Below are 25315 nucleotides of genomic sequence, written 5' to 3' on the forward strand. Positions count from 1 at the left end.
TTGCGGAGGCTAAGTTTGCTCATGATAACTGATACATAATCCAAGATAGATGACAAAGAAGATTTATCGCAAAATGTATAGTTTTTGGGTTTTCCATGAAGGTAAAGATTTCAGTGTATTGGGGGTCATAACCATTAAACAGAAACTATAGCTAACTATAGCTAATATAATTAAAAGTTGCCTGATGGTTAGCAAATTAAACAAGATACATTGCTTTTATGCGTTTATTTATCTTTCTTTGTTTGGTGTTTTTTTTTTTGCCTGTTTGTTTGTTTAATTGTTTGTTTGTTTGTTTGTTTCGCCCGTTCACAGCTATTATATTTTTATTTGTCTATATGTTGCAGGGGCGAAGTTTGAGTTATTGTGGCTTCCAGATCGGCTACACAATACTCAGTAAGTTTGCCTCCAAAACCATGTTCTTCTACGTTGTTTGTGAGTGTTGCGCTAAGAGATCACGTGACCTCTCTAGGTAATTCAAAACAATCAAGCAAAAACATTGACCGTCACACCAGAGAACGACGAAGAAATAAAGTCTTTGAATGAAACTAAACCCTTTTGTGAACAAGAAGAATCCCGACTTTTTTCGTAAGCGCTGAATAAGTGGCTTTTTGTTGTTGTTGTTGTTATTTTGCTGCAAAAAGCCTGAGCGCGCGCTAGTTTGCCACCCAAACAGTCACGTGAACTCCTATTGGAGTATTATCTATTAGTTGAGACCACAGGGAGCCCAAGCTTACGGTATTTCATTTAAACAAATGTGATTAAAACACTCACTTCTAACAGCGGGATAGGTCTCGTGTGTTTTTATTGGAAACTTTATACAAATCCACAAATTTACTAATTTACTTCATGTGTGGAAGCTATTTATTTATTTTCAAGTGTGATAAATGACATTTAATCATTAATGTATTTTTTTCCTTTTTTTTTTTTTGCCAGGTATGATAATTCTGTTCATATTCTTGCTTCTCCTCTTCGGAATTATGGTATTTACAGTTCTGTTACTTCCACGACTTGAAGAGAAAGTGAAACTTATCCTGAAAAGCCTAATATTGAGCATACTGTAAGTTGATTTCTATCAAACTTTGATTCTTAGCTTGACTTAATAAGGTTGCACTCGGAGAGTGTATCATAACCCGCAGTGCCTCATGGGTATCAAGTAAAATAAGCAAATAAGCGTAAATAAAATTCAAATCCATGATCCAAACGCTGCAGAATCCTTGTTTATGTTCTTATGAACATTCCTATTGCTTTCAGATACAAGGATTCTGTCGTTTTTACGCTACCATTATTATTTTAAAAAGGCGCATAAATAACAGCAGTATCTTTTTTAATGCAAGATCTGTGTACAATTTGAGCATTTCCGAATTTAAGACAGTGCGTCTTACATAACTTGATATCAAGCTTCGATACCCTTCCCTCGAGAAACACTAGGGAATTTAAGCAACAACGACGGCGGCGGCAGGGGTAATATGATATCATACTTAACGCTCTACTCTAAACTAGCTTTAATAAAATGTACTCATTTTTGTAGTCCCAAAAAAGTATAGACAAGCGTGGAACTTTATTTTTATCATAGCGAACAAGGATAAGTTTTCAGTGCAAACGTTTCTGTACTCGATAGACCTTGAAACTTGAAGTTTTCAAGGTTGGAGTAGATTTCACGTCTGGCTTTTTGAATTTGAAATTGTTTTTCGCCGTTGTAGCTCGCGCTCCGCATCTTCAACATTCGGGCAGGGGAGGGGCGTTTATTCCATATTTTGGCCTGGAAAGCAACAAAACAGAATCTAAAAGCAATGCCTCCTGCAATGAAGGTGATTAGTATGAAACAGGGGAGTGCAACCAAAAAAGAAGTAGCTCAGTTTGTTTGGGAAGCAAAAAAAAATAAGGGAAAGTGCTTTGTAATGAGAATTATATAATGACATCGCTACAAAGTACGATGATAGGATAACAGAGATCAACAATGCAATTAATTTATTGTTTTTAATTCAAGGCCTGTACTTGTTGTCACTGTACTGATTATGGCAATTCAGAAATTACTTTCGCTGTTCGTCTTCCGTGATCGACAGTTGCCTGACGTCACTGTTACCATTGACAACCAGTAAGTTCAGCTTTGTTTGTAATAAGCCCATGTCAGTTACACCTTTGTTATTGTTTTTATCCAATATTGGACGAAAAAATAATAAGCAGAAATCTAAGGGACGGATCATTTAACTTTCGAGGAGGGGGGTGGGGGGTGGATGATTCTGAAACAAAATGTCCTGCAAGCCATTTTTTACAAGAAAAAAAATCCTGCAGGGAGGAAAGTATCTTTCACACCACCAATAGAGGGGGAGAAAATCTTGCCCAATAGCCAAGAAGAAAAAAATATATCTTGCTCACACGAAATCATCCATCCCCCCCCCCCCCCACACACACACACACACCCCGTCTCAAAATAAAGCCTTATGCTTAATTTTACCGAATTCCATTGAAAATACCGCAACAGTTCAAATCAGTCGGCGCGTAGGAATACGTGCTTGTATTCAACACTAACACACTGACTAGGCATAACAATTCATTTCGGAGTCAGATTATTCTATAGCCCGTGGTCGGACCCTTCCCCAAGATGTGTTTATCACTGAATACCCCCTACCCCCTTCGAAAAATACTAAACAACACATGTCCGTATGATTCGCTATCTTATCTTTCAAGACGCCTTTTCTGCGTGATGTCGTTGGTGTTCTTCATGTATAACGTCATCGTGGGGATTGTTTCTGCCGTCATTCGTGGACTAAAGAGCTTGATTCTCGGTTTCGTGTTCCTCCCTCGCATTGACCGCACGCCCTTAATGCAACAGTACCAACACTGGGACAAAGGTAAGTACGCCTTTGATGTGACAGTACCAGCACTGGGACAAAGGTAAGTACGCCCTTGATGTTACAGTACCAATACTGGGACAAAGGTAAGTACGCCTTTGATGTGACAGTACCAATACTGGGACAAAGGTAAGTACGTCTTTGATGCAACAGTACCAATACTGGGACAAAGGTAAGTACGCCCTTAATGCAACAGTACCAATACTGGGACAAAGGTAAGTACGTCTTTGATGCAACAGTACCAATACTGGGACAAAGGTAAGTACGTCTTTGATGCAACAGTACCAATACTGGGACAAAGGTAAGTACGTCTTTGATGCAACAGTACCAATACTGGGACAAAGGTAAGTACGCCTTTGATGTTACAGTACCAGTACTGGACAAAGGTAAGTACGCCCTTAATGCAACAGTACCAATACTGGGACAAAGGTAAGTACGCCTTTGATGTGACAGTACCAATACTGGGACAAAGGTAAGTACGCCCATGATGTGACAGTACCAATACTGGGACAAAGGTAAGCACGCCCATGATGTGACAGTACCAACACTGGACAAAGGTAAGTACGCCCATGATGTGAAAATACCAATACTGGGACAAAGGTAAGTACGCCTTTGATGTGACAGTACCAATACTAAGACAAAGGTAAGTACGCCTTTGATGTGACAGTACCAGCACTGGGACAAAGGTAAGTACGCGCTTAATGTGACAGTACCAGCACTGGACAATGTTAAGTACGCTCTTGATGTGACAGTACCAATACTGGGACAAAGGTAAGCACGCCCATGATGTGACAGTACCAATACTGGGACAAAGGTAAGCACGCCCATGATGTGACAGTACCAACACTGGACAAAGGTAAGTACGCCCATGATGTGACAATACCAATACTGGGACAAAGGTAAGTACGCCTTTGATGTGACAGTACCAATACTAAGACAAAGGTAAGTACGCCTTTGATGTGACAGTACCAGCACTGGGACAAAGGTAAGTACGCGCTTAATGTGACAGTACCAGCACTGGACAATGTTAAGTACGCACTTGATGTGACAGTACCAACACTGGACAAAGGTAAGTAAGCCCATGATGTGACAGTACCAATACTGGACAAAGGTAAGTACGCCCTTAATGTGACAATACCAACACTGGACAAAGGTAAGTACGCCCTTGATGTTACAGTACCAATACTGGGACAAAGGTAAGTACGCGCTTAATGTGACAATACCAACACTGGACAAAGGTAAGTACGCCCATGATATGACAGTACCAACACTGGACAAAGGTAAGTACGCCCTTAATGTGACAGTACCAACACTGGACAAAGGTAAGTACGCCCTTAATGTGACAGTACCAACACTGGACAAAGGTAAGTACGCCCTTAATGTGACCGTACCAACACTGGACAAGGGTAAGTACGCCCTTAATGTAACAGTACCAACACTGGACAATGTTAAGTACGCCCTTAATGTAACAGTACCAACACTGGACAAAGGTAAGTACGCCCTTAATGTAACAGTACCAACACTGGACAAAGGTAAGTACGCCCTTAATGTGACTGTACCAACACTGGACAAAGGTAAGTACGCCCTTAATGTGACAGGACCAACACTGGACAAAGGTCAGTACGCCCTTAATGTGACCGTACCAACACTGGACAAGGGTAAGTACGCCCTTGATGTGACAGTACCAACACTGGACAATGTTAAGTACGCCCTTAATGTAACAGTACCAACACTGGACAAAGGTAAGTACGCCCATGATGTGACAGTACCAACACTGGACAAAGGTAAGTACGCCCTTAATGTGACCGTACCAACACTGGACAAAGGTAAGTACGCCCTTAATGTTACAGTACCAACACTGGAAAAAAGTAAGTACGCCCTTAATGTGACATTACCAACACTGGACAAAGGTAAGTACGCGCTTAATGTGACCGTACCAACACTGGACAAGGCTAAGTACGCCCTTGATGCGACATTACCAACACCGGACAAAGGTAAGTACGCGCTTAATGTGACCGTACCAACACTGGACAAAGGTAAGTACGCCCTTAATGTGACAGTACCAACACTGGACAAAGGTAAGTACGCCCTTAATGTGACCGTACCAACACTGGACAAGGGTAAGTACGCGCTTAATGTGACAGTACCAACACTGGACAAGGGTAAGTACGCCCTTAATGTGACCGTACCAACACTGGACAAAGGTAAGTAAGCCCTTAATGTGACAGTACCAACACTGGACAAAGGTAAGTACGCGCTTAATGTGACAGTACCAACACAGGGACAAGGCTAAACACCCTCTGTGGAATAACGCAGTACCTTTCAGCCAAGGACCTTTTGTTCTCTTGGCCTGCTCGAAAAATATTTATTTTGTATATTGTTTCCGACCCACTAGATATCAAGTTGATCATCCCTAGGCACAGCGTGTGACACAACTTTTTCCAAGAAACCTCTTAACCCATTGACTCCTGGCTAGTTTTGAGCTGAATTTACAAAAAACAGACTGAAAACAGATACCTTTCCCCCTATTCTGAGTTTTATACAGCCCATCAAAGTCAAACACAGCTGCACCTAGTCAGCGGTATCCAAGATTTCCAACAGTGCTTTGCGGTCCCCACTTTTAATTCCTCGTCGTTGTGCTGAAGCCAGCACAAGTTGATGGTTGCTTGTATTTTTTATCAATAATACAGCTATGAGCATATTAGGAGATTGTCTCAGGACATCATGAAGTCTATTGGGGCATAATTGAGTGCTTTGCTTATGGATATTTGCAAGCAAAGGTGGATTCATGATGTTTTTCTTTGTTTGGCTTTTCCTGGATGAGAAGATAATTTTCTAATGAATCACCACAGCTCTCCTAAATGCTTTCTTTTCTGAAACCAAATTAATTCCAAAATTGTTTACACTGCTACTCTGGGTCTGTATGACCTGGGATTGATTTGTTTGGCTTCGGGGTGAAATGACTTCTAAAAAACAATCTGACTTTGGGGAGAGGAGTGTTGACTGGCCCTCCTCTCGTGAATTTTTCCATGGATCTCCCAGAATGCTTTGCAATCCGTAAAGGCATCTTCGTGGTTTTACAAGCCTTCAAGGAGTGGACATTGTGTTTTGAGGCCATGGAAATGAACCTGGAGGATCAGAATAAAGGTATCTATTTGTGTCTTGAGCTGTGTTTGCTGATCTCTCTCCCTTGTGTGGTATTTTGAGCGTTTTATTGAGAGGGGTGATTCTGCTTTTCTTTCCTTGTTCGATTTGAAATTTGTCAAAGAACCTGTGCTATTATTTGGCTTAAGAGTAGTTGCCAACACCTTGGTTGGATGTATATCTTCAAGACCATTTATCCCTTAGACTGACGCCTGAGTATCTTCATCTTGTTGTGTTTAGTTTGCTTTTATGAATTTTTGGGGTTGTGGGTACTTCACAAAGCCGGTACAGGCCGGTTGAGGGGTCAATGTGTTTAAACAATTAAAAAAATTAATTAAGAAAATAATGACCCCGCTGATAGTTAACCGTTTTCCAATGTGAACATAGCTAAAATATAGCATGGGAACATTGGCAAAGTACTACCATTACGCGAGACCCCCAGCCCCGTTTCATTGCCCCACTCTAATATAGTCGAATTGTTCGCTTACTGTATTTTTGTGCACTCGTTACCAGGCTACCTGTCGTACGTCGGTTTCATCAACGTCCTTAAAGCCCACAGCCACCCCGTCATGCTGGTATTTTGTCAGTTGCTTTTGAACGCAACCTGGCAGCGACACACAAATAACGCCGTGGATCTCGAAGAAGCCGCCTTTGGTGAGTATGTTTGATGACACACACTGTATTATAGTTTAGTTTATAGAGACATGACGAAAAAACCTGTAAATTCGCAATTCGAGATAGAGAGTGAAGACACAATTTATTACAATGGCCATCGGTTCCTTGTATTCCGGACTCATTTTTGAAACACAAATAACGTTAGGCCGAAATGCACATACCCAGATTTTTGCTTTTTAAGATATTTTTTCCTTAATCATCCTTGCGCTTTGTATGACCTCAGGGACGAAAAGCTAAAATTTCAAATTGACACTTTACAAAAAGCCGCATCAATTTTAAAAAAGTCGCATTTGATATTTTGTTTGCTATTACTCACTAAGTACTTAGAGAAATTTTCCGCCTTATTAGATCTGAAATGAGCTTATTTTAAGCGTTAAGTCATGTTTTTCCGTCATGTCGTTTATAGACGTTTCTCGAGGCACCTCCCGAAATGTAGAAGTGATAAAATAACCGTTAAATCTAGCCCTCTCCTCAGGCACTCCCCTGTTGACAAATACAAATCAATAGAAGAGATAGATTGATAGATAGATTAATGGGAGGGGGGTGGGGGGTGGGGGGCGGATCGTCGCGTTGCAAACGAATGCCTGTCATATCTCTTCTTTTCAAGTATGAGCGTATCTCCGGCGAGGCAACTCTAAATGTAGTACTGTATAAACACGAGAAGATTCTAGAAAATTCTGATACTTAATCTGCGAATGGGTTGAAGCATCACTCAACTGTGTGTGGAAAAATAGTGGTCACCATTTAGGGCCCCTATGGTGGTGAGGAACGGTTCCGTAGCACCCTTCTTACGCAGAGACGTCCCTTTTGAAACCAGTATCTTAGATAGTTGTTGCTCATTTCGAGAAGATGCAAGCATAAAGTACCCCCATTAGCGTTTTCTGTTTTCAGTCTGTTTTTCTTACAATTTTGCTCAAAAGTACCCAGGAGTAAAAGGGTTAAAACTGTCTAGGAATGGAAATTATCAGTGCTTGCCGTGTTTGTCTGTTGTCCCTTGATGTCGAATGCTTACACATGAAAGATTATATGAACATGATTAGTTTGTAAATTTTTATTACCTAACCAGTTTATAGCCTTGATAAAGTGAGAAGATTTGTGTTGATCTCATCTTTGACATATAGTCGGCCTTTCATATCATAGTCCAACGTTTTTCACCAGTTGGCTTAGAAGAAGAAAGGCGCCCGCCATTATTTCGAAGGAGACCAGCAGCCAACCGCTGGTTCGTGGCAGTGACACTCCTGCGTAACCCTGGGCTAGCGAAGTACAGGAAATCCGATGACCTGGTATTGCAGAATGCTCTCGAAAGAAATAAAATGCAGCGCAGAGATTTGCCTATCTAAGCAGGGCTTAAAACCCAGTGCAAACTGCGCCAGCACCTGCCAGCATTGTTGGCGAATTTTTGCTTGACTGACTATAGGACAAAGGAAATGTCAAAATGGGAAATGGACATACTGACATTTCGTTTGTCTTGTGGTCAGTCGAACAAGAATTCGCCAGCAATGCTGGCTGGTGGGTGCTGGCGCAGTTTGCACAGGGCTTAACATGTTTAACACATTTCAAGGAAAAAAGGAACATTTGGATCTTAAACCCCTTTGGTGATAAAAGTTTTTGATAATACCACAAGTTAGTAATGTTAGTTTGGTAATAATGTTAGAAGTGTAACAAAACACTTTAGAAAAATAGATACTTGTCAGATGCCGATTTGGTTAAAGTGTTTTTCAAAATCCCGTGAAACAAAATGTAATAATTACAGTGTAATAGTCAAGCCAGAACAAAAGAGAACAAATACATTACAGTGTATTAGTACTAAATAAACTAAATAGTATTACAAATGATTTTGAAAACCACTCTAACGGTACAGTTAGATGCGTTTTCGTTTATTCTAGTTGCCATATGTAAGCACGCGTCTTGGGGATAGCCGCTTGAGTATCACTTAACCAGCTTTTTGGTATTTGGACTTACTGTTTCTTGATAGATGTTCGGAGATGTTTACATTTGAATCCAAGCCAAAGTTATTGCAAAAAGAATATTCCTTAATATACATCTATATCAATTAAGTTTGACTATAAGAAAATGGAAAATGATGAATGCCAAACACTGGTTATGGAAAACAAGTCTTGTATCTGTTAATAACATTAGCATTTCAAGTATTTTGAATACATATCGTTTTTATAATTGTAATTTTTAATAAATGCGTTGAGATAAAAGCGGTCTTGCATGGTTCCTCCTTCCCCTCCCCCCTCTTCTCTCTCGTCCGTAAAAAAACCTTTTTGAGCAGAGCTTTCTGTGTGTAGCTTGATTCCTTTGTTCCATATTATTTGATCGAAAATATACCTCAAACTATTGCGACCTCCAAGTTGGAAATAATGTCAGAGACCTCAATATCTTTAGCGATAACAGGGTGTTGATCTTTCTTTTTTGAAAGAGCTTTTCTATATGGTGTTTCATTGACCACACCCGATTCGAGCTCGCGAAAGAAGAGAGCAAGTAAGCGAAGGTCTGGATGTAGCCACCGAAATCTAGAAGGTTCGCTAACGCGAAATCCGGCTCGTTCCAGCAGAGGTTAATGTGGAACAAAGGCAAAGCGACACAAAGAGCACTGCGCATGAGGTTGCCTTAGAGAGGGCTTAACGCGCTTGTCACGCGGATGACTGTTTACGAGCCTGTCACATATAAGACGTAATATCGCCTATGCGAGTGACGGATTGGCGAATCCGGGTGCACTCGTTACCACTTGCAGAACCTTTTGCGCTGTTCGTTCGTTTATTTATCAAAGCCATTCTGTCCCATTGTAGAAAAAAACCTTACTGCGAGTAATCCAATTTCCATTGTGGAAAAAAACCTTTTTAATGCTCATGGCTCCATTGTGGCAAAAGAGCTTCTTTGTGTGGATCATCGTCATTGTGGCTGGCAGTGCCAGTGATGGAAGTTCGGCGAATACGACGGAGACAAGTGAGTTGGTAGACAACTAAAAAGTTTACACTTAAGAAAAATACCGAATATTGGCTTCATCCCGGTGTAAGAACCATTCCCAGAGGACACCTTTTAAGCTATATTTTCATCATGATTCCTTCTATACCATTCGTTCTACTAAACAAATGAAGCTATGTGACGCAACTCGCAGGTTCTCACGCCGAGAACGAGCACGAATATCCATCCCCAGCTAGTTCAAGCAACCGAAAACAATGCAATAAGGTTAATGTGTAGCAATGTTCAAAAATGTTCATTTTTTTAGTATTCTTTCGAAGAGATCATATGGCACAATGAAAGGAATGGTTAAACCTTTTTTCATTCTCGTCTTTGATTATCTGTGACCGTATTTAAAGATTTTTATCATTGACGAAAACATCTCTTCTCAAAACTTCCAATAATAGATTATTGAAATGATTTATCAGCGTATGTTTGTTTTGAGAAAAAAGAATGCGAGCAATATTGAACCACTTGACAAAATTGGTGTTCAAGAACTAGATAAATACGAAACACCAGAAATACAGAGGAATTAGATGTCTTATATTAGATAAGAATCGGTCTTATCAGCTGTTATCAGTTATTATATGGCATTTTCTACATATCAGAAGATGTTAAAAATTCAAAAAGTCGACGAGGAGCAAAATCAAGCGAACCAAAAATGCAAATTAGATAAAACCTTTGATAGCTACCAAGTATTATTTATTAAAAAAAAGACATGAAATACCTTTTAGAAATACCATGGATTAAAGAATAATAAATAAAAATACCGATTACAAGGCAGCAATGTAAACTCTGTGCAAAAGTTTTTGGTTACTATAATGCGACTTCAAATTTATTAATTTATAACAGAATAGAACGTAGCCATACGGAAATCATGATATTGGGATTTCGTTGTGAAAGAAGGCCAATCACGCCGCCATTTTATGCTCCCGCTCATATTGCCGAGTTACACAAAGCATCCATTTCCATCGGCTAATTGTTTAATCGGATATAAAACAACAGTGCTTGGTTACTCGTTTCACCTAACAAATAAAATTCCGACCTCAAGCCTTCTCGTCTTTTAAGATAGCGACCGAGTTTGAGAAGTTTAGTGAGGTAGTTCACTTATTCACAATTCGTTTTTACTAGAACGAAACCCTTGTGTTCGTGGTCTGCGTTCGCCTGACTCGTGTACACTATACTTTATCAAAATTAAAACGGAATATTTTCAAAATTTGATCCATTTGTACTAGCGTCAGCCTTCAGGTGGACCGAACACCTGTCGAGCACAAGACCCTTAATCACGTCACCAACTGCGTCAAGCATCAGTGCCTCGATGACGTCATCATCTTCGTCAAGCCTTAGTCCCTCGTTAACGTCATCAAATACGTCAAGCATTAAAACCAAAATAACGTCATCTACTACGTCAAGCATTAGTCCCTCGATGACGTCATCAAATACGTCAAGCATTAGACCATTGATGACGTCATTAACTACGTCAAGCATTAGTCCCTCAATGACGCCATCCACTACGTCAAACATTAGAACCACGATAACGTCATCTACTACGTCAAGCACTAGGCCCACGATGACGTCATCAACTACGTCAAGCATTAGGCCCTCGATGACGTCATCCACTACGTCAAGCATTAGTCCCACGATGACGTCATCTCCTACGCCAAGCATTAGTCCCACGATGACGTCATCCCCTACGTCAAGCATTAGGCCCTCAATAACGTCATCCACTACGTCAAACATTAGAACCACGATAACGTCATCTACTACGTCAAGCACTAGGCCCACGATGACGTCATCAACTACGTCAAGCATTAGGCCCTCGATGACGTCATCCACTACGTCAAGCATTAGTCCCTCAATAACGTCATCCACTATGTCAAACATTAGAACCACGATAACGTCATCTACTAAGTCAAGCACTAGGCCCACGATGACGTCATCTCCTACGTCAAGCATTAGTCCCACGATGACGTCATCTCCTACGTCAAGCATTAGTCCCACGATGACGTCATCTCCTACGTCAAGCATTAGTCCCACGATGACGTCATCCCCTACGTCAAGCACTAGGCCCACGATGACGTCATCCACTACGTCAAACATTAGAAACACGATAACGTCATCTACTACGTCAAGCACTAGGCCCACGATGACGTCATCTCCTACGTCAAGCATTAGGCCCTCGATGACGAGTAAGTGTATTGAAATCCACTCTTTGGATGTTGTTTTCTATCATATCTTGTCACAACAGGACTTTTTTCCAGCATAAATATCATCATATGACAAAATAGTTACTGAAGATGCATTTGGCATGCCACTGATTGACAATTACACTGTACTATTGTGGTAGTTTTCAATGTATCCTATTCCAGCCAATACAGTCCTTGTGTTATCTCTTCTGTAGGTTGGCACAGTCAATCCACAGACATTCCGGACAGCATTCCGTGAATGGAAATATTGCCAGTTTGAGATAGATAAAATCCGCCAACTTGACTGGATGACCTGCCCAGCCTGTGACGACCTGCCACATTCCATGCACGTTGATGGTTACATGAAGCTTTACCGGTTCGCATCTGCAGTAACGTGAGTACTGTTTTGTGCAAAGCTCATTTACTTCATAATGTACAACTTGATTCTATGTTTGTAAAACTTTTGAGTTCACAACATTTAAGTTAGTAAAGCAAAGGAGCTGGATTAGCTCAGATTAAAACATGGTAAGCTTAGATTAAAATAACCAGCATAATAGTGCAGGTAGCTGGTTTCTGCTTTAAAGTTACTTTAAAGGGAGTACTTTTTTACGGGAGTATTCCTTTTCTTCACTCTTTCCAACTCCAAATCGGAGTACCACCGTATTTGGTTTATGTTTGATTTAGCAACCCATTTTTTCTATGCAATCCATGACATTCTTGATTCCAGAGTGATAGTTCTAATGGCATGTGTGGCGAAAGCAACTGGCGTGCTGCAGGGAATGTGGTAAAGAAGAGGAAAAACCTTTCTGAAACAGGTCTCGAAATCGCCGGATGTAGACATGCCCTTGCCCATAATGCAGTGAACATGTTTCACGGGGAGATTTATGGGTACGCGCACTCCAGACATCTCCAGACAACATACTTTCTGCCAAAGGAAGTCGAATTTTTTGGTATGACGTAGTTTGTCAGTACTGGCCCTGGCTGCGGATGCATGATCCAGACACAGCGTCAAAAATGAAGCCCGCCTTATCAGTTATGCACGCCAAGGCACATTCCTGGAACTGTCAGGTCACCACGTTAAGTATATGTACAGTTCCTATTATTGTAAAATGGGCTTACATTTGTCAGATGTTACCATGTTGCGAGTATTATTTCAACAGCCGCAGTGGGGAGGGCGATGGCAGGAGGGTGTTGCCGCAACAACAGGCGAAGAGGTCGAACTGATAAACAGCCACTTTTCTCGACTTGGGTCGCTAATGGAACGCAGTGATAGGCATTTGATTTTTATTTTTGTTTCTGTTTTGTCTATTTCGTTTCTAGTTCCAGTGCGCACCAAGCGTCTTCTGGTAGACTTAGAGATGGAGAGGCGGCGGCACACCGAGGAAAGACAGGTGGTGAAAAGGGAGATGCGCTCCTTTTTGCTTTACTACTGCAGAAACTTGTTACCGTCGTTGTAGCTGCAAAAAGAAAAACTTGAAGACTTTCTTGCAGGTAATATTGCCTTTCCTGAATTGATTTTGTAATCCAAAAATATTACATTGATAAGAAGTAATGATAAATGTTGAAAAGTGTTTCCAATAGTAAAATTAAATATGCTTGTTTTCTTTTAACAGGTGACACAGGCAACCAGGTTTTGCCGATAGATATCACAACTGAGCCCCCACAACAGGTGATCAAGTTTAATCCAGCCAACAAAATGCATATGTAGTGCAATATTAGCGCTAATTCGAATTCGACGAGCAATTGAATATCAATATATCAATATATTTTTGTTATGTTGTAAATTCATTATTATACTATTCTATATCGGCAGAGACGACGTTACGAATCCAACTCCCTCAGAGAGGGTGTCCTCAGGGGAAAGCTGGCCCTGGTTCAACAAGGGATCGAATTTGCGATGCGGCAAATTTGGTCAGGCTTTTCTTCCTTTGCCCCTGTACTGAATGAAGACTTGGACGAGTTCCGTGACACTCTGCAGACGCCTGATGAAGAAGAAAACGAGGAGGAAGAAGATGACGAAGAGGAGTCTGATGAGAGTAGCGATGACGAAGGAGACGACCCCACTCCGTCTATAGCCATACAGTCCAAAGACTTAGGCCAAGGCGTCCACGCCTGGTGTTTCCCTGAAACAATAAGTCAAGGAACATTCAACGGTGGAAACGGAAGCAGTGCATGCAGCGTAATTGCCTTGGTAATTGGCCATATTTTCTGGAGCAAATCTCTTTTGCTCCCGCGTCCGTCCGCTTTGCTCCCAGAGAGTAACGTTGCTGCAATGTGCGCAGGTATCGAGCAGGGAAACAGGATTTATGACCTGCAAAGGAGCAGCCTTCCCACGCGGTACCTGTCCATAGAGGAAGCCGCAGGCTATCTCGCACCATGGTTTGACTGCTCCATTCGTGAGACCTTACCCGTCCGCCTAGAAGATCCGCACGAGGAAACAACAATCGTATATCAGCTACAAAATGCCGTTCCTCCTGTGGGGTCTTTCAATCTAGCTTGCCTTACGATAAGTTGTAGGTCTGCACTTTTCGTGATCAGCGGCACTCAAATTGCTTACTTTGATAGCCACTCGCATATGGCTAATCACGGCGCGCTAGTACTGTTATGTGCAACAGAAAACATGCGTACGTTTTGCGAGGCGTTATGGCGTTACGAGGGCTTTAACAAATCTACATATGGTAACTTCTCTATGGTAGAATTCTATTAAATTTGTAGCCGGGGTCACTTGCTGAATAGACAAATTGTTAGTCGTCCCTAACTTTTACTCGCTAACATATGCGCACACGCAAATCTTCAGTGGAACATAGGGATGGGTGTCCTATCGTGATACAGAACGAGGACTCTTTACTTCGGGATATCATTTCTGTCCCAACGCAACGTTAGGTAAAAGTGATTGTATAGGCATGTAACTGTAACTGTAAAGTAGCACATTTATATTAATCCGGCGAGGCTGGGATTATCAAACAGACAGAACTTATAATTAAAAGTAGTGAAGAAATCAAATGTCGCCAGTGTAATGTCAATTTCACATTTTAAACTTTAATAAAAAATTAACTAGGGGTAGGTTGTAGGCTTAGAGATAGGCGATAAGGGGTAAGCCCCAGAGCGGACAAGCCCGTTCTCTTTCCTTGTTCGCCTATGCGTTTCAGCACCGATTCTGACAGAGGCGTTCAGTCATAGCCTTAGGTTCGTTGAGGTAGACCCCGAGGAGAGTACCCCCCCCCCCCGTTTTGAGTTTTACCCCCAAAAAAGTGAAAACTATAGGGATCCCTCATAGCCTTAGTTTCGTTGGGGTAGATACCGAGAAGAGTACACCCCGTTTCGAGTTCTACCCCAAAAAATTGTAAACTATAGGGATCCCTCATAGCCTTAGTTTCGTTGGGGTAGATACCGAGAAGAGTACACCCCGTTTTGAGCTTTACCCTCAAAAAGTTAAAAAAGGCCATAAGGATCCCTCATAGCATTAGTTTCGTTGGGGTAGATACACAGAAGAGTACACCCCGTTTTCAGTTTTACCCCAAAAAAGTTAAAAAAGGGTAAACTATAGTGGGATCCCTCATAGCCTTAGTTTCATTGGGGTAGACCAATAGACCGTTTAGGGATTAGGGTTAGGGTAGGGTTAGGGGTTGGGGTTAGGGTAGGGTTGTGGTTAGGGTTAGGGTAGGGGTTAGGGTAGGGTTGGGGTTAGGGTAGGGTTAGGGTAGGGTTAGGATTGGGGTTAGGTTAGGGTAGGGTTGGGGTTAGTCTTAGGGATTCCTCTTTGCATTAGTTGTGATGGGCTAGACCGAGGATTATGACTTAGCAGGCTCCGATCGCGTTCAACACAGTTTTTTTCTCTTGCATTAAGGACGTTCGCTAAAAAGGCAAAGGAAATAAGAGGCTGACTTTTTAATCGTAATTGCAGCTTTGGGACGAGTTTATCTGAATATTCAACTTGACGAGGTTTATCCGGACTGCTGTGACACTTGCAGCCAGCAGTTAATGAGAGAAGTGTTAGTATGTTAATGATCCCTTTGGAGTATTTTAGTGCAAAAATCTCGTGTTTTCAGTTTAATTAATAATAATATTTATTTGTAAAGCGCTAAATCTATGTGGGCATTTTAAACGAAATAAAGAAAACAAAGAATTACATATAAAGAATATCTAGATTACATTAACCATTGTAAAATAAACGGAACAAGTGCCTGTTTAAAAATAAGTCCTCTTATCCCTTGATGATGATGATGGATGATTGTTTTTAAGGTGATTGTCAATAAACATGCCAAGATATTTAATAGTACTTTTGTGCTCGATATCACAGGCTGTGATGGTGATACTAACTTTCTTCCTAGGTGATTTAATAATAATGTAGTTAGTTTTCTTAAAGTTAATGGATAATTTATTTGCATTGCAATATTTGATTACATTTAAAAGTTCAGTGTTAATGGTTAGCTTTAAATCTTTAGGATTTTTAGATGAATAGAAAATGTTTGTATCGTCTGCAAATATCCTGAACTTCAGTTTTTTTGAGGAGTGTGGGAGGTCATTGATGTATAGAAGAAAAAGCAAAGGTCCAAGTGTTGACCCTTGTGGGACTCCGCAGGTAATTGGTTGAAGGTCCGATTCAGTGTTTCCTAATTTGACAAACTGTTTTCTTTCATTTAGGTAGCTTGAAAACCATTTTTGTGGGTTATCCCTAATTCCATATTTGTACATTTTATCAAGTAAAATGTTATGGTTTAGGGTATCAAATGCCTTCGAGAAATCAAGGAAAATACCACAGGTCAGCATGTTTTGATCTAGTGCTGTTTTAAGGTTTTCGATAGTTTCTAAGATTGCATGCTCTGTAAAGTGGCCTTTCCTGAATCCAAACTGATATTGAAATAAGATATTATGCTTTTCAAGATAGAAGATTAATTGATCATATACAAGTTTTTCAAGGATTTTTTTAAAGGAGAAAAGAATAGCTATTTGCCTGTAGTTTCCTGGTTGAGAGGGGTTACTTTTAAATATTGGGGTTACTCGTGAGATCTTGAAGGTATTACAAAATAAAAGAAAGCATCAATAGAAAAAGGAGGTCCAAGAACGAAACAAGCAATAAAGCAGCAGCTAACAAAACTGAAAACATTCGAAGTTTTCGGGTACAGAGAATACTTGAGTGCTTTGAGAAACAGGCCCCTGGTTAAGCAGTTATAATCACACAAAAAAACAGACTTGAAAAATAAACTGATTGATTTTGTTTTGTACATGGAGCATGCTATGTTCATGTTGACGCCGCCTCGGTTGGTGTTGTCGCCGCGGGTGCCCCCGTTGGTGGTGTTGTCGCCGCGGGTGCCCCCGTGGGTGGTGTTGTCGCCGCGGGTGCTGCCGTGGGTGGTGTTGTCGCCGCGGGTGCAACCGTGGGTGGTGTTGTTGCCGCGGGTGTTTTTCTTTGGGCTGAAATTGACAAACTAGTTTTTGTTATCAAATGAGGCGAACTTTTCTTGTTTTTACCAATTGGGATTATTTAATACAATCAGATTACTTTTAAGTATTTTAAAAGAGAATTTGCTCAGTATCATAAACACAACGCGACGGTCCGCCTCGACCTGATCATAATAAAGCTCGACTTGAAATTGAACTTGAAAAGTTGATAAATTTCAGCATCTCTGAATCGTCTTTTGCCCTGGGACTACTTTATTTATGCAATTACCAATACAGCATACACAAATCAATATGGTCAAGATATAAATTTACTAGGGGAGGGCTCTAGTAGTTTAAATATTGTTCTGTAAATTTTGTGGAAAAAGATATCTGTATCACAGACCTCTCATGAATCTATCAAACAAGCGGAAGGCAAGTTGGCCATCCTCGTCAGGTTTGGCCTCCTGCTGGTCCCCGATAAACTTCAGGCCCCTTCCTCTTGTGCCGTAGCAGGATGTGGTCGTCCCTTTGCCGTGCCGTCCGAACATAAGGACGACCACATCCACGCCGTGCTCCTTTTGAAGGACATCTGCCTGTGGATCATGATACAAGCAAAAATAATTACTTCTTTTGCTAAACAAATATTCTTACAGTTATTATAATACAGCGTTCGCTGGTTCGTAAGGGTGATTTATCATGGACAATTTTTATTAAAGACTTTTATTGGATTTGAGCCACTGTGGAAGAAAAGCCAAAATCCATATAGTCTCTGGTCTTGCCTGCGAAAAGAGCCAGCTGCAGTATAGCCCTATCTGTGTAATTGTTATTATTGGGAGTAAAGGTATAAAAATTACTTACATAATAATAATAATAATAATAATAATAATAATAATAATAATAATAATAATAATAATAATAATAATAATAATAATAATAATAATAATAATAATAATAATAAGAAGAAGAAGAAGAAGAAGAAGAAGAAGAAGAAGAAGAAGAAGAAGAAGAAGAAGAAGAAGAACAACAACAACAACAACAACAATGATGATGAGGATGATGATGATTACAGTGGTAATGACAAAATATAACTAGTTTACTGTCTATGGCATCCAGCCTATTTCTCCTCGGTTTCCGTGGTATGCCCACTACGAAATGGTCAAAATATATCTGTTTGGCATAAATGATAGATCAGAAAGAATACTAAATAACATAATTCGACATTTGTAAAGACTTTGCGGCTAATGGACCGACCGAGTATAGAGGATATACAGTTATGCTTAGCCAGTTTTAATGTTAATTGAAATAAGTGTATTACAGTCGTTGCCATCATTGTATGATATATCCATTGAAATACTAATGAAAAAGTTCAACATGGAATCAAAAGATTTGGATTTCTTCACTACAAAGACATACATTTCTTAACTGCAAAATCGAAAACTTTAGCGAACAACTCAAGCTAGTAATAATAATTAAAATGGTAATATGATGACATCAGTTTCGGCAGTGCACCCTCTAATAAATATACTTCTTTTAATGTCAAAGACATTCCACTCTCTTACTCTCTTTTTTCATTGCTCCATATTCTGTTTGTGTGTGTGTCTGTTTTTTTTGTTTTTTTTTTTGCGGCCAGGAGCTCTTTAGACAGAACAGGAAATGTTACTTATTAGTAAAAATTATTTAAAGAAATTAGCTTGAAACGAGCAGACTTTTTGGCCCTTTTACCACATTTTTTGAGTGAGTTTGGAATGGTTAAAACTATTGGTAACCACGTCCAATTTGGTATCTTTCATTAAGGGTGGTAAAGGGGGGTATGGATGACATTTTCACGGACAGAAAAATGGCTTTCCACGTTTTACTGGCTGAAACAAACAGCGCCTAGAAAATAAGTATAAGCTAGATCTGGGTTCACGTGGACTCAAAACTGCTAAATCATGTTAGATCACGTTCCACGGAGATGGAAAATGGACGATTTCACGTTTCTCGGCAGTGTAAAACGGCCATATCTCGTTTCACGAATACACACTTTACCACCCTGTTCATTGGCAATTCTAATGAACATATAACGGGAGTTGTCCGGGAAATCTCCTAAAGATTGTTTTCTAAAGCTTGTTTTGTATGATTACGCAATACAGTATAATAATTAATCTTACCCTATCGAAAAGATGTCCTCTTTGGTGGGTGATATTCCCATCCCCCCTCATTTCCTTCTTTTTGGGGGGAGGGAAAGTGGCCTTGCACGTTGTACAAACTCTTCGTGCAAGGGCATTGTTACCATTGCAGCTATGGCATCTCTAAAATACCATAGAGAAGAAGCATACAATTAACTGAAAGTGAAGCATACAATTAACATGCTGAAAGTGAAGCATACAATTAACATGCTGAAAGTGAAGCATACAATTAACATGCTGAAAGTGAAGCATACAATTAACATGCTGAAAGTGAAGCATACAATTAACATGCTGAAAGTGAAGCATACAATTAACATGCTGAAAGTGAAGCATACAATTAACATGCTGAAAGTGAAGCATACAATTAACATGCTGAAAGTGAAGCATACAATTAACATGCTGAAAGTGAAGCATACAATTAACATGCTGAAAGTGAAGCATACAATTAACATGCTGAAAGGGCTTGGAATTATTTCACGTTTGAGAAAACACCAGATTCTACATATTCACAAATGGCAAAATTTTGGAAGACTAGCTGGAAAACCAACAAAGAAAGTGGACTTTTTAACTTTAAATCCTCCACTATCTTTTAAGAAATGTATAAGAGAGAACGCCAAAACGATGCCTATCTGATACCATTATGCACTAGTCAATTGAAACCCCTACCCCCATGGTCCTGGGGAAGGGTGGAGGATTAGACTTGAACAAAACTGAGAAACGCCATGCCCCCACTCCATCTGGACAACACTGCAGTCAAATGCCCCTACACCTTGTGATACAAACTATGCAACTACCTGACATTTAAGACAACAAGTCTTTTGAAATAAGACTTTATCTTTCAATGCCAGTACACTTCAGTGAGTACATTTTTTATTTTGAATAACTAGGGAGCCTGTAGATGGTAGTCACTTGTCCCCAAACCCCCAGGGTGGGGACGAGTCTTAGAGTAAAAAAAACTGTCAATTCCCCCACCCCCTAGGGACAGATTCTCGTTCAAAATTGCTCTAAACCCCCATGTTAAAAACCCCAAACTTCCCCGGGACCATGGGGGTGGGGGTTGCAAATGATTAGTGCAGTCAAGGTCACTAGTGTGAACCACCCTTCAGTAAACCTGAGAATTTTGGTGGCAAAAGGTTTGAAATTTGGATTGGAGTCTTGTTAACTTTGTGGTGCTCCTTTCCAGATCCAGTGAAAGATGCCCCTAATTGTATTTTTCAGCATGAGACAAAGACATCTTAATGCATCCGCCTATACAAATTTTAAATTATACCTTTTTGGGAGCTCCTCTCTTTCCAGGATCTGTAAATTAAAAGTAAATATGATTTAGGACATTTTGCTACAGGGGCATCTGACAATACTGATCTCGGCTGTTACTCTTGGTCAGTATACTTTCTGACCTTTCCCATGCAACTAGTAAAAATAGCTCCCTGATTTTTCAACTAACAAAAAAAGTGAAATAAAAAAAACACTCACCAAGCTTAGCTTGTCAAGCAAAGTGATATTGCATTGTCCATAATGGACTTGTTGTTGTCCTAACGGCCTCTAATGATAGGAAAATTGGTGTTATCGGCCAAAAATGTCTTGGGGGGTGCGAAATCCAAAAAAATGGACCTTTTTTTAGGGGGGGGGGGAGGGAGGGAGTTCTCTGATAAAAATCTGACTACCCCTGAAAGAACAAAAAGGGACATTTTTTGCTTTTACAGTATCTCCTAGGGACGTTTATTGTCTGATTTGGCTACAAAAAAGTCTGACTTATGGATTGGTGACATACCAGAGTGATCTAGCTAATTATGCTTTATAATTTTGTCTACGAATAGCACGTCTATTGAGAACCGAAAGTGGGGGGGGGAGGGTGCGCTAGCATGGGTACAGGCATGAACCAGCAACACAATTATCCAACAGTAAAAAAATAGCGGCATGAGCCTGAGGCCTATCTGGATTAAAGAAGCTCTAGCCGAAATGCATAATAGGGGCATATAATGCCGTCAAAGAATATAATTTTATCAGAATGCATTAGAGTCACTGTGTGTGGACTTTGAGCTGTCATGACTTTGGAATGCAAAACACAATAATCAAGAAATTTATGCCACAGTGTGGGGTGGAGAGCGTACTGCATGACTCCAACCTCAGTGGGTTGCGAGGAGAACCTGCCTCTGTAGTCTGGCCCTAATCACACGAGATTGAACTCCAATCAATGGAAACTTTACTGTTAAGGTAAGGTTTGATTGCCAAATGTAAATGATCAATTGGTTGAAGTCCCTAGCAGGGGGTACTTTCTGCAGGTTTCCAAACTCCATGCCCTGAACAGGGCACATAATTGTTGGACAATTTAGGGGTTTTGTCTTGAACAGAGAATGCTTTTCCCAGATTTGTTCCCTATAACAGTGTCTCTGTTTAAAAACCTCAGTGGCAAACCAATAGCCAAGCATGGGGTTGAGTACCAATTCAAATGTGGTTAATTGGTAGCCCACTCAGTATGATTTAGTTGACATTTTTTGTGAGCTTGATTGTTTTTAAAAGGGATGTTTGATTGACTTCAGGCAAACATTAGTTATGATAAGGCTTCAGTTAATGTGTTTATGCTATGGGGTGGTGCAATAACATATTGTAAATATAGGTACAGTAAACACCCGCATATAAGAACACACAATTTCAGAGATCAGACTGATTATGTTCTTATTTATCAGATGCTTAGTGAAAAATCACCCTCAGGATGTTCTTAAATGTTCTTTTTTTTTAATTCAGTGTTGTACACTGTTGGTAGAAACATTTAATCATGTTTTTGGACAATAACATAAATTGATGGAACAATGATTAAAAATCTAATGTTCAAATAGGTCTACTGTAATCAGTAATGTAACAAAACAGTAACAAGAAGGGTGCATGTTATAGTTCTTATGGTAATTCGTGTGATTTTGACACCCTTCCCATTTTATAAGAACATTTTTCCTTTTCCAGGCTGACATTGTTCTTATAAAAGTGGTGTTTTTTTTTGCCAAATTTCAGCCAGATGTTCTGTTTGGCATAAATGATAGATCAGAAAGAATACTAAATAACATAATTCGACATTTGTAAAGACTTTGCGGCTAATGGACCGACCGAGTATAGAGGATATACAGTTATGCTTAGCCAGTTTTAATGTTAATTGAAATAAGTGTATTACAGTCGTTGCCATCATTGTATGATATATCCATTGAAATACTAATGAAAAAGTTCAACATGGAATCAAAAGAGTTGGATTTCTTCACTACAAAGACATACATTTCTTAACTGCAAAATCGAAAACTTTAGCGAACAACTCAAGCTAGTAATAATAATTAAAATGGTAATATGATGACATCAGTTTCGGCAGTGCACCCTCTAATAAATATACTTCTTTTAATGTCAAAGACATTCCACTCTCTTACTCTCTTTTTTCATTGCTCCATATTCTGTTTGTGTGTGTGTCTGTTTTTTTTGTTTTTTTTTTTGCGGCCAGGAGCTCTTTAGACAGAACAGGAAATGTTACTTATTAGTAAAAATTATTTAAAGAAATTAGCTTGAAACGAGCAGACTTTTTGGCCCTTTTACCAAATTTTTTGAGTGAGTTTGGAATGGTTAAAACTATTGGTAACCACGTCCAATTTGGTATCTTTCATTAAGGGTGGTAAAGGGGGGTATGGATGACATTTTCACGGACAGAAAAATGGCTTTCCACGTTTTACTGGCTGAAACAAACAGCGCCTAGAAAATAAGTATAAGCTAGATCTGGGTTCACGTGGACTCAAAACTGCTAAATCATGTTAGATCACGTTCCACGGAGATGGAAAATGGACGATTTCACGTTTCTCGGCAGTGTAAAACGGCAATATCTCGTTTCACGAATACACACTTTACCACCCTGTTCATTGGCAATTCTAATGAACATATAACGGGAGTTGTCCGGGAAATCTCCTAAAGATTGTTTTCTAAAGCTTGTTTTGTATGATTACGCAATACAGTATAATAATTAATCTTACCCTATCGAAAAGATGTCCTCTTTGGTGGGTGATATTCCCATCCCCCCTCATTTCCTTCTTTTTGGGGGGAGGGAAAGTGGCCTTGCACGTTGTACAAACTCTTCGTGCAAGGGCATTGTTACCATTGCAGCTATGGCATTTCTAAAATACCATAGAGAAGAAGCATACAATTAACTGAAAGTGAAGCATACAATTAACATGCTGAAAGTGAAGCATACAATTAACATGCTGAAAGTGAAGCATACAATTAACATGCTGAAAGTGAAGCATACAATTAACATGCTGAAAGTGAAGCATACAATTAACATGCTGAAAGTGAAGCATACAATTAACATGCTGAAAGTGAAGCATACAATTAACATGCTGAAAGTGAAGCATACAATTAACATGCTGAAAGTGAAGCATACAATTAACATGCTGAAAGTGAAGCATACAATTAACATGCTGAAAGTGAAGCATACAATTAACATGCTGAAAGGGCTTGGAATTATTTCACGTTTGAGAAAACACCAGATTCTACATATTCACAAATGGCAAAATTTTGGAAGACTAGCTGGAAAACCAACAAAGAAAGTGGACTTTTTAACTTTAAATCCTCCACTATCTTTTAAGAAATGTATAAGAGAGAACGCCAAAACGATGCCTATCTGATACCATTATGCACTAGTCAATTGAAACCCCTACCCCCATGGTCCTGGGGAAGGGTGGAGGATTAGACTTGAACAAAACTGAGAAACGCCATGCCCCCACTCCATCTGGACAACACTGCAGTCAAATGCCCCTACACCTTGTGATACAAACTATGCAACTACCTGACATTTAAGACAACAAGTCTTTTGAAATAAGACTTTATCTTTCAATGCCAGTACACTTCAGTGAGTACATTTTTTATTTTGAATAACTAGGGAGCCTGTAGATGGTAGTCACTTGTCCCCAAACCCCCAGGGTGGGGACGAGTCTTAGAGTAAAAAAACTGTCAATTCCCCCACCCCCTAGGGACAGATTCTCGTTCAAAATTGCTCTAAACCCCCATGTTAAAAACCCCAAACTTCCCCGGGACCATGGGGGTGGGGGTTGCAAATGATTAGTGCAGTCAAGGTCACTAGTGTGAACCACCCTTCAGTAAACCTGAGAATTTTGGTGGCAAAAGGTTTGAAATTTGGATTGGAGTCTTGTTAACTTTGTGGTGCTCCTTTCCAGATCCAGTGAAAGATGCCCCTAATTGTATTTTTCAGCATGAGACAAAGACATCTTAATGCATCCGCCTATACAAATTTTAAATTATACCTTTTTGGGAGCTCCTCTCTTTCCAGGATCTGTAAATTAAAAGTAAATATGATTTAGGACATTTTGCTACAGGGGCATCTGACAATACTGATCTCGGCTGTTACTCTTGGTCAGTATACTTTCTGACCTTTCCCATGCAACTAGTAAAAATAGCTCCCTGATTTTTCAACTAACAAAAAAAGTGAAATAAAAAAAACACTCACCAAGCTTAGCTTGTCAAGCAAAGTGATATTGCATTGTCCATAATGGACTTGTTGTTGTCCTAACGGCCTCTAATGATAGGAAAATTGGTGTTATCGGCCAAAAATGTCTTGGGGGGTGCGAAATCCAAAAAAATGGACCTTTTTTTAGGGGGGGGGGGGGAGGGAGGGAGTTCTCTGATAAAAATCTGACTACCCCTGAAAGAACAAAAAGGGACATTTTTTGCTTTTACAGTATCTCCTAGGGACGTTTATTGTCTGATTTGGCTACAAAAAAGTCTGACTTATGGATTGGTGACATACCAGAGTGATCTAGCTAATTATGCTTTATAATTTTGTCTACGAATAGCACGTCTATTGAGAACCGAAAGTGGGGGGGGAGGGTGCGCTAGCATGGGTACAGGCATGAACCAGCAACACAATTATCCAACAGTAAAAAAATAGCGGCATGAGCCT

General features: G+C 40.0%; 4 protein-coding genes and 2 long non-coding RNA genes across 13 annotated transcripts in view; 4 read left to right on the forward strand and 2 right to left on the reverse strand.

Annotated features, from left to right (window-relative positions):
• Positions 1–8878, forward strand: part of LOC5515605 (stimulated by retinoic acid gene 6 protein-like) — a 22115-nt gene extending 13237 nt beyond the window's left edge. Inside the window, exons 14-19 of one of the 2 annotated variants that reach the window (XM_048721725.1) lie at positions 345–393; positions 934–1057; positions 1988–2095; positions 2689–2852; positions 6510–6650; positions 7830–8878. In XM_048721725.1, the coding sequence (XP_048577682.1) occupies positions 345–393; positions 934–1057; positions 1988–2095; positions 2689–2852; positions 6510–6650; positions 7830–8011 (768 nt within the window). In that variant the 3' untranslated portion in view covers positions 8012–8878. The remainder of the gene's footprint in view (positions 1–344; positions 394–933; positions 1058–1987; positions 2096–2688; positions 2853–6509; positions 6651–7829) is intronic. The other variant, XR_007306513.1, reaches the window with a different exon arrangement.
• Positions 1–14827, forward strand: part of LOC116612862 — a 41453-nt gene extending 26626 nt beyond the window's left edge. For 2 of the 5 annotated variants that reach the window (XR_007306517.1, XM_048721726.1), the window contains 2 exons: positions 13438–13493; positions 13638–14827. Coding sequence is in view for 1 of the 5 variants with exons in the window: in XM_048721726.1 (XP_048577683.1) it covers positions 13722–14531 (810 nt within the window). In the remaining 4 variants the exon portion in view is untranslated. Of the gene's footprint in view, positions 1–9011; positions 9624–10873; positions 11828–12039; positions 13316–13437; positions 13494–13637 lie in introns of those variants that run through there. The other 3 variants (XR_007306516.1, XR_007306515.1, XR_007306514.1) reach the window with 3 other exon arrangements.
• A 695-nt stretch (positions 14828–15522) lies between these two features.
• LOC116607812 lies at positions 15523–17049 on the forward strand. Its single transcript, XR_004292472.2, has 2 exons — positions 15523–15816; positions 16335–17049. It is a non-coding gene; the product is annotated as an uncharacterized LOC116607812 (long non-coding RNA).
• On the reverse strand, positions 17018–20969 carry LOC116616285 (classical arabinogalactan protein 7). Of its 3 annotated transcripts, none has more exons than XR_007306519.1 (5): positions 20848–20969; positions 20645–20673; positions 19357–19497; positions 17610–17799; positions 17018–17239 (listed from the first exon to the last, which is right to left on the reverse strand). XR_007306519.1 is itself a non-coding variant. In XM_048721738.1 (5 exons), exons 2-5 carry the CDS (start codon positions 19395–19397, stop codon positions 17067–17069), a joined length of 351 nt encoding a protein of 116 aa, XP_048577695.1. In that variant the 5' UTR covers positions 19398–19497; positions 20645–20961; the 3' UTR covers positions 17018–17066. The 3 variants fall into 3 exon arrangements, 2 of the variants coding, with proteins under 2 accessions (XP_048577695.1, XP_048577694.1); XM_048721738.1 differs by having other exon boundaries at positions 17610–17725; positions 17779–17799; positions 20645–20961; XM_048721737.1 differs by lacking the exons at positions 20645–20673; positions 20848–20969.
• Positions 20970–21434: 465 nt separating this feature from the next.
• The window catches only part of LOC5518827 (stimulated by retinoic acid gene 6 protein-like), a 34328-nt gene continuing 30447 nt past the window's right edge, over positions 21435–25315 (forward strand). Inside the window, exon 1 of the mRNA XM_048721721.1 lies at positions 21435–21588. Within this exon, the coding sequence (XP_048577678.1) occupies positions 21569–21588 (20 nt within the window). The 5' untranslated portion in view covers positions 21435–21568. The remainder of the gene's footprint in view (positions 21589–25315) is intronic.
• Positions 24553–24986, reverse strand: LOC125559830. The gene is made up of 2 exons (XR_007306520.1): positions 24863–24986; positions 24553–24688 (listed from the first exon to the last, which is right to left on the reverse strand). It is a non-coding gene; the product is annotated as an uncharacterized LOC125559830 (long non-coding RNA).

This window comes from Nematostella vectensis, chromosome 14 (assembly GCF_932526225.1).
Source record: "Nematostella vectensis chromosome 14, jaNemVect1.1, whole genome shotgun sequence".
In the NCBI taxonomy this organism is placed as follows: Eukaryota; Metazoa; Cnidaria; class Anthozoa; order Actiniaria; family Edwardsiidae; genus Nematostella; species Nematostella vectensis.

What these genes read in the sequence shown, in the direction of transcription:
- LOC116616285 (XM_048721737.1), bottom strand. Translation starts at nt 19,407, where the DNA reads ATGAGGGGGGATGGGAATATCACCCACCAAAGAGGACATCTTTTCGAT. An exon ending in GAGGACATCTTTTCGATAGG is followed by an intron (nt 17,800 to 19,356) that starts GTAAGATTAATT and finishes CATGATCCACAG; the next exon opens with GCAGATGTCCTTCAAAAGGA. An exon ending in GTTTGATAGATTCATGAGAG is followed by an intron (nt 17,240 to 17,609) that starts GTCTGTGATACA and finishes TGTCAATTTCAG; the next exon opens with CCCAAAGAAAAACACCCGCG.